The sequence below is a fragment of the Ailuropoda melanoleuca genome, chromosome 16, assembly GCF_002007445.2.
Source record: "Ailuropoda melanoleuca isolate Jingjing chromosome 16, ASM200744v2, whole genome shotgun sequence".
NCBI lineage: Eukaryota > Metazoa > Chordata > Mammalia > Carnivora > Ursidae > Ailuropoda > Ailuropoda melanoleuca.
Window position 1 is genome coordinate 33,508,311 of NC_048233.1, and position 15,202 is coordinate 33,523,512.

Here is a 15,202-nt window from a genome sequence, read left to right on the forward strand (position 1 = left end):
TTTTCAAAATGAACCAGACCACGGTAATGATGATATAGTTGTTGAGTAAGGCGCTCTCTCACAAATTGCATGCTTCTGAAGGAGCTCTGTTTAGCCCAGCTACAAAGCCTTACCCTGTTCAGGGATGGGTGGAGGGGATGCTGGACTACTGATTTACCTATCGAATTCATGTCCCCCTTCTCCAAGGCCTAACAGCTTTTCCCCTTTCCAGTAAATATGGACAAGTTTGCCTCAGTGTCTGAAGTCCTGTTTCCCACCTTATTAGTAGGGGCAAGGGGATATGCTGAAGTCAAACGTGGCCTGTTAATGGTAGAAGAATGGCAAAATAAATCATGCTGGAACAGAGGAGCAAAATGGAAGTTACCTGGGTATGTTTGCAAAGATCTATGTTCAGAAAGGTAGTTTGTTATTTATTAAGCATTTATTAAATACCTCCCTAAAGGTCTAAGGTACCACTAGAACCTTAGGACTGAAACGTTATGTGCAAGAATAGCACATAACAAAATACCAGCTCATTAGTTCAACTCCAAGTTAATTTTCCCTTCAAATAGAACCTCATATACTTGAAGTAGTCAGTGGCACAGCATCCTCTGAAGATTTTAAAGAAAAACATAACCCGAAGGCCCAGTTTTCAAAATTGCTGTTCAAGGCCAACAAACTAGCTGGAAGGGAGAGGATAAAAAGGAATAGCCTCTCTTCAAATAATAAATCTACAAAATCCTCTGCCCTATACAGCAGATCCTTGTAGTCTCTTCCCAGGAAATAATCACCACTCTTTTGAAAATGAGAAAGGCACCCCCTACCATCCCCAAAGGGGAAAAAACATTCACCCAAACAACTACTTGTTTTTACCATATATTCCAGGGATATGTATGGGTTTGTTTTTACATTTATACAGTTTACATTGCTTGACCCATAAATAGCACTCGTAAGATTAATAGGGCCATAGTTTTAAAGAGTATTTACATAGCCCCACCATGCATACAGAGCCTTTTTAATATTGAAAAATCAAAAAATTTGAACTTTCCATCACTAGGCAATATAAATTTGACCATCTAAGCTTATAAACCCTGACTAAAATACAAGCAATCATTTCATCCATAGATGCTGTTTCTGGTTCCCCAACAAATCTAGCACTGCAGTGTAACAAACATCTTGCAATTCAGGGATATAAAAATATCAGCTTTAAAATCTGAACTGTACATATGTACATTAATATTTGCACCGTTAAATTAGGAATACACTTAAGTCTATGAAATACTACATTATAAATAGCAATGTCTTTTTCAATCTGTAGCTGGAACTAATACAATGCAATGTTTACCTGGCTAATTGAAAGGGGACGAGGTGGTCTCGCACGATGGGATGCACAGTATTGGCTGGGTCAGTGTGACTACGTGCATGCCGCACAACAGGACAGACTGGTCAGGGGGCCAACCTGGCATAGACAAGGACAAACACTATCGCTTTACAAAGGTGGCGGAAGTTCTCCATTGTCTAAAATCAACACCCCCGTCCAATCACCTCGTGAGTTTCTTGAGGAGTCTCTTGAGGATTGGAGACCAAAGCCGCTACATAGAACTGTAATGCACCTGACAGGCACAAGATGTCACATCAACCTGGCACCATCCAAGGAGGCAAACTGGAGAAATCACACCTTCCAAATGTTAATCTGACAATGTAAACAGCAGCAGGGGGTCTCATTTACATGGGCAAAGCACTTTAAACTATTTTAGCAACTTTCCTATGGAAGAAAAAAGATGATATGATTCAAGATGGTTAATGGCAAAGTTTAAACATGATCGCCACAGCTACTAGGTTAAGAAATAATACAGTTTTTGCCCTTGTGTCCCTTTTTCTTCTTGGATTTAGTTGTCCTCTGACCAAACTGAGGAGTGGGGAGTGCGGAAGTTGGGCTCGAAAGGTCGTCTGTATAGTAGGCGTATCTCTGGGGCCGGGGTTGAGGGATTGGTTGTCCAAGAAAATACCCTTCTTCTTCTGAGTCAGACGAGGAGGAGGTGGAAGAACACCAGGAATCCTCGTCCTCCCCGTAGAGTCCCAGAAACCTAGGCACGCCCGGGTTCTGCAGTGCGTAATCGGAGGTGGCATGGGCATACTGTCCGTACAGATCAGCATTCTGGATGTATGCCTGGATCTCCCGGGCACTTTTATTCTGTATAAATTTCTCGTAGTTATCAGGGGTGTAAAGCCGCAGTCTGTCCTTGGGAGAATATTTTCTTTCTGTAACAAGATTCAGAGCATTGTCAGAGCGGGACTTCCTACTTCTCCTGCGGCGATGGTGATGAGGCCTGGATCCCCTCTCTTCAAAATGGTAGACCCGTCTTCGAGTCCTCTCACTCATCGGAGGCTGCCGGATTTCGATGTTGTCATAGTTTCCGTTGTCGATGACATCATCCGAAAACTTGACCTGCTGGGGTCTGGACTGAGACTTGGATCTTCGAAGCACCGGCAGATGGACTGGTTTCTCCTCAGGGATGATTTTTTCTGGACACAGCTCTGAACTTAGACTCTTTAAGGACTCTGCACTCCTGTGCAGCATGGAAGAGTTCAAAGTCCCCATATTGCTCATTTTCTCACAATCCTCTGCCTCTATCTCCTCAAAGTTTTGCAGGGAATACAATGAGGGTCTTGGCTTACTTTCTCCATCCACTGAAGCCCCTAGGAGAAGAGCCAAGACAAGATGTGATCTTCTGACAATTATTACAAACAAGCTGAAAGGAAGCATTTCAAAGAAAATTACCCCAAATTTCAATATTTGATTAACACCCACTAGGTAAGACCAACATGAATATATACTTAATTGAGAAGGTTTGACTTTTTTCAATACACGGGGCACAGCCTCTTACAAGCCCAGGTCTTTCGGAGCCAAACAGTTATAGCACGTGTCATGAGCAGCAAAAATTTTTAAGCTCTTTTTAAAAGTCTCCTCATTAATTTATGCAGGACACGACATGAAGAAGCTTCTGCCTCTCAGTACATTAAAGCCAGACTACTGCACTTGAACATCTCTCAAATCAATCCCTTCCTTTGCCTCCACATCGCCACCCCACCATTATGGTCCTTTTATACCTAGATTAGTAGTCAGCACACCACAGCAAGGGCCACATCCGTCCCACAGCCTATTTGTGGGTAAAGTCTCACTGGAACACAGCCACACCTAATTTGCTTACACATCGTCTACCGCTGCTTTCTGCAGTGACAGAGCTGAGTGGCTGCAACAGAAAGTGTGTGGTCCAACAAGTACTATCTAGCCCTTGACAAGAAGTCTGCCAACCCCGGACCTAGATCATCACATCCAGTCTTCCCCCTTCACCTAATGAACTATGCCACTTTCAGATTAATCTTGCTTTAATAAAGCTTTTCTCAAAATAGATACTGCTGTCCTTTTTAAACAAGGCCTGGCAAGTTAAATGAATATAGCCCAGCCGACACTAAGTGACTAGGGCATGGCGCAGACTCTTGTTGGCTGGAGACTACAGAACTTCCTACTTTCTAGAGGGAGCCTGTGTCTCGGCCTGTTATTGTCAAGGAACGTTCAGCCCTAACACTTTCTGTGTACCAAGTGATGTCTGCTTTTGATACTAAATGTTAAAACACCTACCATAGGGCCTAGCAGACAGGATATGCTTAATTTAGTCCCACTCACGTTCCTCCACTCCCCTTTATCGTAGGCCTCATTTTGGTAAGTCCAACAGAAACCAGGAGGGGTAGCTGTCTTCTCCCTCCTTCCCAGGATTATTTCTGGCACAGGGCAGCCACTAAAGCCTTTCCTGTATTGTAGTAACATAACCTTTATGAGAGGACTGAATGTCCTTAAGCTTGACTACAAAACTAGCCACAGCTGTTGCTAGCCATGGGCCAGTAATATTTCTGTATTCTTAATGCAAGTGTGATACTCAGGAGGGGTGGGTTTTAGGCTCAGTCTTGCCTCTAAAAATGTATGTGAAGTTAGGCATTTAGCCTCTTGATAATTCAAGTTTCTCTATTTGTAAAACATAGTAATATCCACTCTCTTCTGCTCAGGATCATTTTGAGGATAAAATGTAGATAACTGATATGAATATGCTTTGGAAACAAAGTGAAGTTATTTTATAATCTGGTAATAAAAAAAACATTTAGCTATTTTTGAGCTATCTGTTGCCACAGGGCAATTCAGGAAAATATAAAAAGATGTTAGGAGCTTATAAAGTATGCAGGCTGATTTTAATATCTTGAAATTCATATAGCACAAGCCACAGAGTCCAGGATCTTTCAGACAAGATGCAGACTCCATTATCCAAATAAATCTACTTCCTTCTGTTTAAAATACAGATAATACCTATTCAAAAAGCTTATATTAAAATGTATATAGATGCACACATGTATGCACACGTTTGTTTTGTTAGTGTTAGGCATTTAATGTAAACTTCCTTCCCTTGGTCTGCAGTTTTAAATAATGCAGCCCCTACTGCTGAACTGTAGTTTGTCAAATAAATTTGTTAGTGGCTCTTTTTTCCCAATACCCCATAATCCCTAGATTACGTACGTACCTGTGATATTAGATAAAGCCAACGAATCCATAGAATCTCGAACACTCTGCTCTGGTTTCAAGTCTGACAAACACTCCAGGGAATCTTCATACCACTGGGTTTGATCATGGTTATAGCCTGAAGCCCCATGGTCCAGATCTAACTCTTGGAGCCTTCTACTGCTTGCAGGGCCTGGGTGGCTGCCATAAGCAGAATCACCCAGTCCATCTTGTGACTGTGCCCAATACATATCACATTGGTATTTTTTGCTCGCAAGGCTCTGGTTATTTTGCTTTAACTCGGTCTTCTTTGTAACCATGTTCTCAGATATCCAGTGCTCACTGGCTCGAATATCTATCTCACTGGGCTGCTGCTGGAAGAGGCTTTTATCACCGAACTTGAGGAGGAGCTGCGTCATGTAATCCTCATGCTCAGCCCATTCTTCAGGCTCTTCTGGGGTTTCGTGTTCCACTCTGCCTTTCCAAAATTCTTCATTGACAAAACTTGGTCCCTGCCTGGAGAGACTAAGATCATCCAACTTCCGAGAAAGGGTGTCATCAGCATCGCCTGATAGGCCAGGAAACTTGTAGTTCAGAGCAGGGGACAGGAGAAGAGACTGTCTGCACTGATCGGCTGACCGACTGCTTTTGCCCATCCGGACGCTTCTTCTGGAGTCTCTGGATCGAGCAGACTGAAACGCAGAGTCGGAAGAATCAGAGGCATGGACATCTTCACCAAGGCTGCATGTTTTTGAGCAATAAATCTGGCCTTGTTTGGGAAGGAAGGGACACCCCAACAAAGAAGCTTTACACTGGGCACAAGAAAAGCAGGCTTCTGTGGCATGCCAGTGCTGCCCGTCATACGTCATCTGGGCATGGTCAACACCTGTTTTGGAAAAGGACAGAGGAGGGGATTACAGTTCGATCTTGAAATAAAGGAAGAAGAAACAGATACCACTGTTTGTATGAGGGAACTCTAAGGGTGATGGAAATGTTCTGTATCTTGAAAGGGTTGTGGGTCACACAGGTACAGTTAATTCTCATTATTTGCAAAGTCCATATTTTTGAATTTGCCTACTTGCTAAAATTTATTTGTAACCCCGAAATCAACACCTGCAGAGCTTTCAAGGACTGTACAGGCACATGCAGAATGATGAAAATTTTGAGCCAGCTGATAAGCTTGTTCTCAGCTGAGGTCAAACCAAGCAATGTCTTCTCTTTTGTCTCAGCTCTTCAAATAACGGAAATAGCCTGGGTCTGTTTTCTCTTTCTTCTATTTTCTACTATCATATTTTCTTCACATTTTTGTGCTTTTTGTTAATTCCGCTGTTTTAAATGGTCCCCAAGCATAGTGCTGAAGTGCTGTGTAGTGTTCCTAAGCCCAAGAAGGCTGGGATGTGCCTTACAGAGAGTATATGTGTCCTAGATAAGCTTCATTCAGGCATGAGCTACAGTGCTCTTGGCCAGTTCAGTATTAACGAATCTATATTAAATAAGCATTCTTCAAACAAATACATACATGAAACAAGATTATGTGTTGACCAGCTGATGAAAATGTGACCAGACCCTTGCAGGAACCCAACCCTGTATTTCCCCCAGGAGCAATGGTTCTGTACTCAATAATTCAGGCAACTTTATAGAACACAACTGTTACAAATAATGAAAACTGACTACATCTCCATCTGTCAAAACACAACAAACAAAAACATTTAAGATCTGTACATTTCACATATGTAAGTTACAGGGGGAAAAAAAAAAAAAGACTAGCCATTCGCAGACTGTTGGGCATGTGACAGAGAAACGGGCTAGCTGTGGACTCACCGATATGCTCCCCACAGGCTTCACAGTACTCCGCGTACAGAGACTCAAAACAGCCGCAGCAGAACGGGCGGCCATCCTTCATGATGTATCTCTGTCCTCCTAGGACTGTCTCACACTCAAGGCAGCAGAAGTGTTTCATGTGCCAGTGGCGACCCTCAGCTTCTGTGCACTCATCAGCAAAAATTATCTTTAAAAAGAAACAGGATGAAAGAAAATCTTAGTGAGCTGTTCTAAGAGCCAAGTGACTCCAGGTTTTCTGGACAACTGACAGACAGTGGCTCTTCGAAAAGCCACTTAGCTAACCTTGTTTCTTACAGCCTCAAGCTTAAATCTAACTCAATTTAGATGCAAAACAAGAGCAGAAAATGTTGAAAAAGAGAAACTTAAAAAAGAGATTTCTACGCTGGAGAGAATTCATTTGGTCATATTTTTGCCCCCCAATCACACTTTGTTGGCATAATCTGGCAAAGAATACATTAACATTGAAATAATTTAGTGGTTTGTATGTATTTTAATAGCAAACTCATACAAAGTCGGCAGAATCAACAGTTACAGCTATCCAGATGCTGCACTGTGTGAATAGCACTTGCAGATAATGCTTCATTTGACCTGGTGGTCATCTCTAGATTAGAGACTATTTTTTATGATTTTGGTTTCAAAAAAATTCTAAGATTTGAGAGAGAGCATGTGCACAAACACGTGGTGGGAGGGGGCAGAAGGAGAGGGAGACAGAGTATTAAGCAGACTCCACAGGGAGCCTGATGAAAGGATCAATATCACGACCTGAGCTGAAACCAAGAGTCAGATGCTTAACTGAGCAACCCAGGCGCCCCTCAAAAAAATTTCACATAGCACTTCATTGAAAAAAAACCTTTAAAAAATAAGTGTATAACAGTAAACAATGAAATTTTACTATCACTGATTAAAGGAGACTGTGGAGATATAAAGAATAAATGCAATGAGGTACCCTGGATTGGATCTTGGAATAGAAAAGAGACATTAGCAAAAAAACTAGACATCTAAATAAAGTCTGTAGTTTAGTTAATTGTATTAGACCATTGTTACTTTCTTAGTTTTGATACATATACCGTGGCTATGTAAGATGTTAACAGCAGGGGAAGCTGGGGGGAGGGTCTACAGAACTCTGTCATCTCTCCAAGTCTTCCGTAAATCTAAAATTACTTTAAAATAAAAAGCTTAAAAAAAATTTCCTTTCACACCATCCCCTTCCCTCATGCCCCAGGGGTAACCACTGTTAACCTGGTGTATGTCTTTCCATACTATTTCTGTGTGTATACAGATATGTATAGAATCTTGACTTATTCTCCCTTTATTTAACAAAAAAATTATCTACTACATACTCTTCTTGCAACTTGTTTTTTCCTCTCACAACCCATCCAGGACGTCCTACTTATCACTGCACTGCCTTCTCTTTATTAGCTACATATTATTCCAGTATATGAATGTATAGGGTTATCTTAAACAGCAAAAGCAGGAGATATTTTGTTTTGCTTAGATGTGAACAGTGGAATATTGGCTTACTAGAAGCTTATTTTTTCCAGTGTTAAGGGATAAACTTTTTTTTACCTCATCACATGCTGAACACCGTGGTTTGAGCAGTTCAGCATGGTGCCTGCCACAGTGAATTTTTCCATCCTGATAAAAATAGATGAGGTCGACCAGTAGCTCGTTACATGTGAAGCAGACAAAACAGGAAGGGTGCCAGCACACTCCAGGGCCCGCTCGAGAAGCAAACACTGCAATTTCACCTCCATTTATCTTCAACCCACACTAAAAACAAAAGGATTTGAAATTGGGATGATCCTTCTTTAATGACTGAATTCTCAGCCTTTCCCACTTTACACTAAATCCCATTTTGTCAAGAAGACTTTTATTTTTGCCCCCTTCGGTTAGTGATTAAATAGTTCTTTAATGCTGGATTATTTCTGATTCTTAACTGGAATGAACATGCCTCAGATATACTGCCACACTAGATGGTTTCTAAGAATGGTTTCACCCAACTCCCGTTAAGAGTCGTTTTCCTGAGCCAGCCTCCTATTGGATGCATTTCTTGCTCCTAGCCAGTAGTATCTGAATGTCTTCATTATGTTTCTGCAGTTTTGAACACCAGGCATACCCCTGCACCTCTCTCCATGCCAAGATCCTAGGAAAGGCAGGATTTCACCTGATGTTTACATAAGGGCAGAGGGACTCCACCCATCACATATACACAGCAATGTAGAGTTATAAACGTGAATATCCACTTAATAAAAAGCTAGGCTGCCTTTTATTTGGGGGAGGCTTTTGAGGCATGGGCCCCATGAGGCAGGGCATAGGCCCTGTCACCGACCCCCAAGTTCACTCCGTCCATATCACTACCACGAGCTACTCGTCCCGGGAAGGGCTACCTGCTCACACACGGCATGCATTACTGCTCTGGACAAAAGCTTGATCGTTCCTCTTCCAAGTGCTTCTTTCTTCCGTTGAGCACTGAACACCTGCAGTTCTTTCTTCTCCTCTTCGCTCAGAGACTGGCAATACCGCACCTTCAGAGACAGGAAAACAGAAGCACTGCACTGTAGCGCACGGTCTCCCTCGCCACCTCTTCATTTCCAGAGTTCGAGTTTCGGGAAAGCAAGTTTAACTGCCCTGTCCCATGAATCCCCAATTTAAAAATGGCACCATACCTTTAAAATGACACCCAATCCTGTAGCCTCTCTAGCAAAAGGGAAATGCAATTTGAAGGAACTATCTTTTTTTTAAAAAAAAAAATAGGGAATGTTTAAACTTTTATCAGAGACACACAAAAATATAAGACATTAACCTTTCAACAAAAGGTTTAAACTTGTTACTTGCCACACTCACTCTACATTCTACAGGCACCCGACTACAGGCCTGAACTACCAGAAAGCAAGGACTCTGGATGAAGGGGCAGGGAAATCTCAAGAATTTGTAGGCTCCTGATAAGTGGTGGGTGGCTGCAAACACTATAAAAACCAACTTGCTGTTAAGTTTATTGCACTGACACCCTTTTCTCTCTTAAAGAATGGAAAGCTGTAGCCTCAAGCCAAATTTTAACTGAAGAAAGGCAAAAGAGCCCTAGCCGATGAGGGGGGGGTAGGGTTTACGAGAGGCATCTCAATGTTTAGGGTGTATTTTTTTTTTTTTTAATTAGCCTTCTTCCTGTTATTTTACCTCATTATCATGTGGTGGCAACTGGTACAAAAGCTGTTTAATTCGATGTTTCTCTCCAGGGCTGTTCACATAAGGAACCTTTTCCTCTGGTAAGCAAGCAAAATAGAGCTGGATCTGAGTAAGAGACAGAAAGAAGGATATCAGCATACAGGAAGTGAACATCTTAGCTTATGTTCCATCTTAAAAAGTTACCTTTCCCTTTAGGCACTGGGCTTGGCCTCTTGTAGCTAATGAGAAGACCAGCTGAGCCAACTGCAGAACTGCAAGCCTTCAGACAGCTCACATCCAGCTGCTAAACTGCTCTTCAGGAATGTAATTTGTAGCGACAATTAGGAGCGTCATAAATTATGCACCATAAACTGTGCACATTTAATGCTGCTATTCCTCAGCCAGCCTCCCTAGGGTCAGCCAAGAAAGAGTGGCGGGGGAAAGCTGCCGATGACCACACAGGCTGTGTGACACCGTTCCAAACCCAGCCACGCCACAAGCACGCTGCATCTGCTCTCTGAAGGTTACACGTTACAGAGACAAAAGCTGTTTTGTTAAACTTTGTCAACTCTCCCTTATCAGGTTCTCTCAAGCATCAGCTTTCTTTGCTTCCATGGGTGTTATTTTCTAAATACCTGGAGTCCTTTTCCCCGAGGAAACTGGAGGGGAGCCACACTGAGCTGTACTTGGGTCACTCTGAAAGAAGGATTCAATCAATTTTTGTTTGGGTTTTTTTTTCTGTTGTATTTAACGGATCATCCCTTTGTGAGTCCTGCAGGGTACACTGCAGTGCCGAGAAAGAATAAAAGTGATTCGAGGGAAAAGGAGATCGGGGAATCGGGGGCCTGCCTGCTTCGGTATATCTTAGTATCACGCAAAACTTACCCAACCCAGAGCTGAAAGAAGGGGTTTTCTCTCAGTGAGTAATTGGATCAAAATATTGCTTTCCTAACCTGGGTGCCAGCCTGCCGCCCTCTGTCCCCATTGTATCGGCCACAAAAGCCTTTCCAGTTAGAAGTGCTTACTGAGGACCAGCTACGTGTGCGCGGGGCAGGCCCTGGGTGAATCAGGCGCCCCTATTCTCAGAAGAGTTCCCCACCGTAACTCAGGAGCAACCGCACACCTGACTGGCACCTTTTATTTCAAACTATGGCTTCGCCCTTATAAGAATATCTGTCACCAGCAATGTTTAGTAAGCTTATCATTATAAGGATATTAGGAAAATAAAAATATGCATATACTTAAACTAACAATACAGACAATGCACAAAATCAGCTGTCCCCCCCCCATCCACACTGTAGTGACAGGTTCTTTTATGTGTAAGGTTATCAAAGGTCAAATGTCTAAGCAGTAACACTTCAGATGGTTTCTTACAGCTCTGTATTTCTTCTTTTCCAAAGCAAAAGCATTGCTGAGAACTGGCATGGAAACGTTCCTCTTTCCTTTTATTCTCTTTTTGTTGTTACTGTTTTTTCAAAGGTTAAATTCCTCTCACCCTCCAAGAGAACTGTCAGATAGCCACATAACAAATACATAAACAGTGCTCTGGATGTCATTCATGAGAGCAAAAAGAGCATCACTGTAGGACTTCTGGATCCATGAGTACAAAAGGACTGAAAACTTTCACTGAGAAATTAAGGATGATTTTAAAAGGCAAAAATTTATACTATCCAAAGAGTAAGGACGAGGAGGGTAGCATGTCAGTGTGATAGTAATGGTCTATAAGGGCTTTTTTTGTTTTGTTTTTTTAGCAGCAATTCGTAAAAAATCTTAAATCCCCTGGAAAAACAGGACACACTGGGTGCTTAGGTGCTCACCTGCTCTGGTCTGAGGCCTGGGGGCACCCAGGCGTACTCCTCCAACGCACAGCCAGAGTCATCGTCTGATGTGGAACTCCTCTGGCACCCAAAGGCGAGTTTGCTCATTTTGGGCTCCATCTCCAAAGGCATAATAATGAAGTGAAAAGGCTGGTTTCTCAGTCACAGAACATCAAACAACGGCTGCTGTGGACAATACAGAGAAAAAACAAATTAAAACCTGAAGGCACTATTCTTACCCTCCAAAACTCTTACTGAATGTTATTTACACACAGCTGGGCCTAGAGAAAGTAACCAAATTACTAATGTCACCACCCCCCCCCCCCAGCCAAGAACCCCAGGCCCACTGACACTTAAAATCTAGGGCTACAGAATTCGGAAACAGCCTCCTTCACGACTCAGCACCGCAGAAAATGCTCCCAAAACGAGCTCAGCTGCAGTGCCCTTTAAAAAGGGCCTCTAGCGCACCATTCATTAGAAAGGTTCTCAAGAAAACTGCTCTGTTGACTTTCTAACTTTCCCACAAATGAAATCCCTGTGAAGTCCTAGGAGTCGAAGAAAGAAGTGTGAGGGCCTGCACCACCTCCTGCCCGCCCGCGGCTGTGGGCCGTGAAAAATGGCACCAGAGACACCCCCCCCTCGCTGGGTTTCTACTCAGTTTCCCAAGAGGCACCACTGCGTGCGCAGAGTGGGTCCACGGGGCCAAACCGCTGGAGTTGCAGGGTTCTAATCAAGTCCTGAGAGACAGCAAACTTAGTTTACTCACTGAGAGGAAAGAGCTGTTAAATCCTTATATAGCACATTCAATCCGAAGTCTTCACTACCAATGGGCTGAAGTCAGCCAGTTCATTAATGAGTTCCTTCAACAGAAAGTAATTGAATCCGAGCACGAGGCCAAAATAAAATCCAGCTAGGTGACTATTAGTGTTGAATTGCATTACTAGCAGGCATTCACTGAAAAGTTACACAGTACCTACTATGTGTGACAGGCCAGCTACTGGGCAAAATAAACCCAGTTCTGGATGAAAAGTCTTCCTCGGACAGAAGGGCTGGGGAAGGTGTCAACACAATGTTGAGTCCCTGCCCTACAGCCCAGGATCTACGTTATCAGCACTGAAGTTCCTTGAAGATTCTTAAACATCCTCCCCTCATCCCAAGGCACTAAGAGAAAGAAGACTTTCAGAATCAGCTTTCAGAGCGCAGCTTTTTATATCTGCCCCTTTCCCTTTACGGAAAAAAAAAAAAAGAAGAAGAAGAAAAATATACATGATTAGCCTGACCCCAATTTAAAGAAAACAAGGCTCCGGGAAGTTAAGTGCCTTGCCCAAGGTCACACAGCTAAAAGCAGAGTGCAGTCTAACTCATCAGACTTCCAAAAGTTGTTCTGCCTTAAAAAATCCTCTCGGTTGCTAAAACAAGTAGGAAAGGCAGTGAAACCTAAACACGCCTGAGACCAAGTCCTTTTTCAGCCACTATGTCAAATGCAACTCACTTACAGTATCAGAAACTGTTACCTCTAACAACCTGATTATTAAAACATATGGTACTCCTTTCATAAATCAAAGGACATAAGAAATCTAAATTGTAACAGTCAACAAATGGAAGGCCAAACACCCAATACCTACAATCTTTACTGGAAGAAGGAGTGATGCCACATGGTAGGTAGATATGATTCCAACCAATAAATTTAACTTTCCTTCACCCTGAACAAAAAGTAAAGATGACCTCATTTCCTCCACTATCATTGGGAGGTTATGACCTTTTAAACAAGTCGTCATTTCACACAGGTGCAATTCACTCCCATCTTGACTTAAGAAAGGCTCTCTAAACAGGCACATTCCTTAGTCCTCAGTAAAAAGGATGTGTTAATGAAAGTCAGAAAATTTCTTGGATCTAGTCTTTCCCTTTTGTTTTGGAAAAAGCAACTCCCACATGTCAAAGGAAGAGAACTAGAGGTTAAGAATTTAATTAGTAACTCAAAAACCCCACCAAGAGAAGTGGGGGTGGGCTTCAATGCAATTTTAACCTGAATCATGAAATATGTATATTTGGCCCTTGCCAAACCTGGCTGAAGGAGACACTATGGTACCTGCTCTTCAGAAACTTACAAAGAACACAAACATTAAATAGAACCTAAAAATTAAATGTCACTATATTGTAAAACAAGAGAAACACCACAAATTAAGACAAATCATGGATTTTCCAAACTAGCACAAAGATGCAGACTACCAAAGATCTGATCACTTTTACAGCTGTATTCCTTGATAAGCGTTTTGCAAAAAAAAAAAAAAAAAGTACAATTACTACCCTAATCAAGGTAAATCAACACGAGCACTAACTGACACAATCCCCCGCCACCGAATCATCTACAGGTGCTAGCCACGCCTCGAGCCGACCTCTTCCACACATTCATCCCAGCCCTTCCACACTCTACACGGAGGACTGTTGTCCAGCAACAACGTGAGAGGTCCAACTGAAGGAACCTGAGGGACAAAGTCCTTGTTATCCCAGGCAAGACTTCCGGTTTTACCTGCTGGCAGTCTGACAGCTTATCCCTCTGCGCTCAGCCTGGCAGGATTCATGTTATGACATTTAATCCCTATATCAAGCAGGCCAAAGAGGGTGTATCTCGATTCACAGAGGGGGAAACTGAGCCTCAGTTAACAAGCAGTGACCTTAGAACCCGGCCTATCTGTGATCTTAAACCCCTCACCGCCTCCTAGAGGTGGAACCCGATTGGGCCAGGGTCCTTTCCTCTGGCCAACTAGTCACGCTCCTGGGCCACAGTGGTGACAAATGACAGACCGCAGGGAGACTGGCCTGAGAGCAGACACTTCAAGGAGAGCACACAGGCAAAAAGGATTATAAAATTTCAACGGCCTCATAAGCTGTTGATTCAGAATTTGTTCTCTGGAGAAGGCCTCTTTTTGCTTTCTATCAGGAGATAATAACTTAAAATGACAAAACATTTTCCATTCGTTAGCGAGGTCTCAGAGATGACAAAAAAATAAACATTAAAAAAAAAAGAAAAGTGACCTAGCATGACCTCCACTTACCAGGCTGTAGTAAGAGACACTACATAACCACTAGCTACTTTGTCTTTACCTGATAGCACACAAATTTGAATATGGATTTTTCTTTTCTTTTTAAAAATTACCTGTGTCAGTAGACCTTCAGATTCTTAAGTATATCACTGTCTCATGCTGGGTCACAGGAAAGCAGCTGACTCCTGAGCATGGTTCCTGCACTTCTAACATGTTACAGTAAAAAAAAAATGATAAATATGACCTCACCGCCATCTCTTACTGTGGGCGTTCATATTACTGTATGGGAGCTGCTTTGACAACACAAAGAGGGGAGCCTGGACAGTACTTACGCTCGGGGTCATGATGTAGGGGCTTCGTGATGACATGCAAATGTGGTTATGTCTCATCGGACAAAATACCACCTTTTATGCCAAACACAAAACCACGCGTGAATTGGATCGAATAGAAAACTTTCACTAATTTCATTTCCAGGTGTTGTTGCTGTAGGTTGGTCATGTGAGATAGGGACACAAATCAGATCTACAAATGAACTGAATTATAATGGGACTAGAACTACTCAAAGCTGGGATTATGACAGAGAAACTTTCTCAAGATTTTTTTTGTGTTTTGCAGAACCACACTTAGATGCACAAGAGTGGCCTTGTCCCATGCCCTGTCCTTTATTAATTTTGTATTTTATTTATTTTTGTAAATTTTTATTTTGATGTAATTTCAAACTTCAGAAAAGGTGGGAAGAGAAAGGCACTCTTATGTAGTCTTTACCCAGACTCATCAATTGTTTCCATTTTGCTTCATTTGTTTTATCA

General features: G+C 42.4%; 1 protein-coding gene across 6 annotated transcripts in view; it reads right to left on the reverse strand.

Moving 5' to 3' along the window:
* Nucleotides 1-572: 572 nt before the first annotated feature.
* Nucleotides 573-15,202, reverse strand: part of PRICKLE1 (prickle planar cell polarity protein 1) — a 107,245-nt gene continuing 92,615 nt past the window's right edge. For 4 of the 6 annotated variants that reach the window (XM_011228135.3, XM_034644903.1, XM_034644905.1 and 1 more), the window contains exons 2-8: nucleotides 11,350-11,535; nucleotides 9,545-9,658; nucleotides 8,758-8,895; nucleotides 7,937-8,140; nucleotides 6,350-6,536; nucleotides 4,551-5,414; nucleotides 573-2,679 (exon numbers count right to left, since the gene is read on the reverse strand). In XM_011228135.3, coding sequence (XP_011226437.1) covers nucleotides 1,820-2,679; nucleotides 4,551-5,414; nucleotides 6,350-6,536; nucleotides 7,937-8,140; nucleotides 8,758-8,895; nucleotides 9,545-9,658; nucleotides 11,350-11,481 — 2,499 coding nt within the window. In that variant the 5' untranslated portion in view covers nucleotides 11,482-11,535 and the 3' untranslated portion in view covers nucleotides 573-1,819. The remainder of the gene's footprint in view (nucleotides 2,680-4,550; nucleotides 5,415-6,349; nucleotides 6,537-7,936; nucleotides 8,141-8,757; nucleotides 8,896-9,544; nucleotides 9,659-11,349; nucleotides 11,536-15,202) is intronic. The other 2 variants (XM_034644904.1, XM_034644907.1) reach the window with 1 other exon arrangement.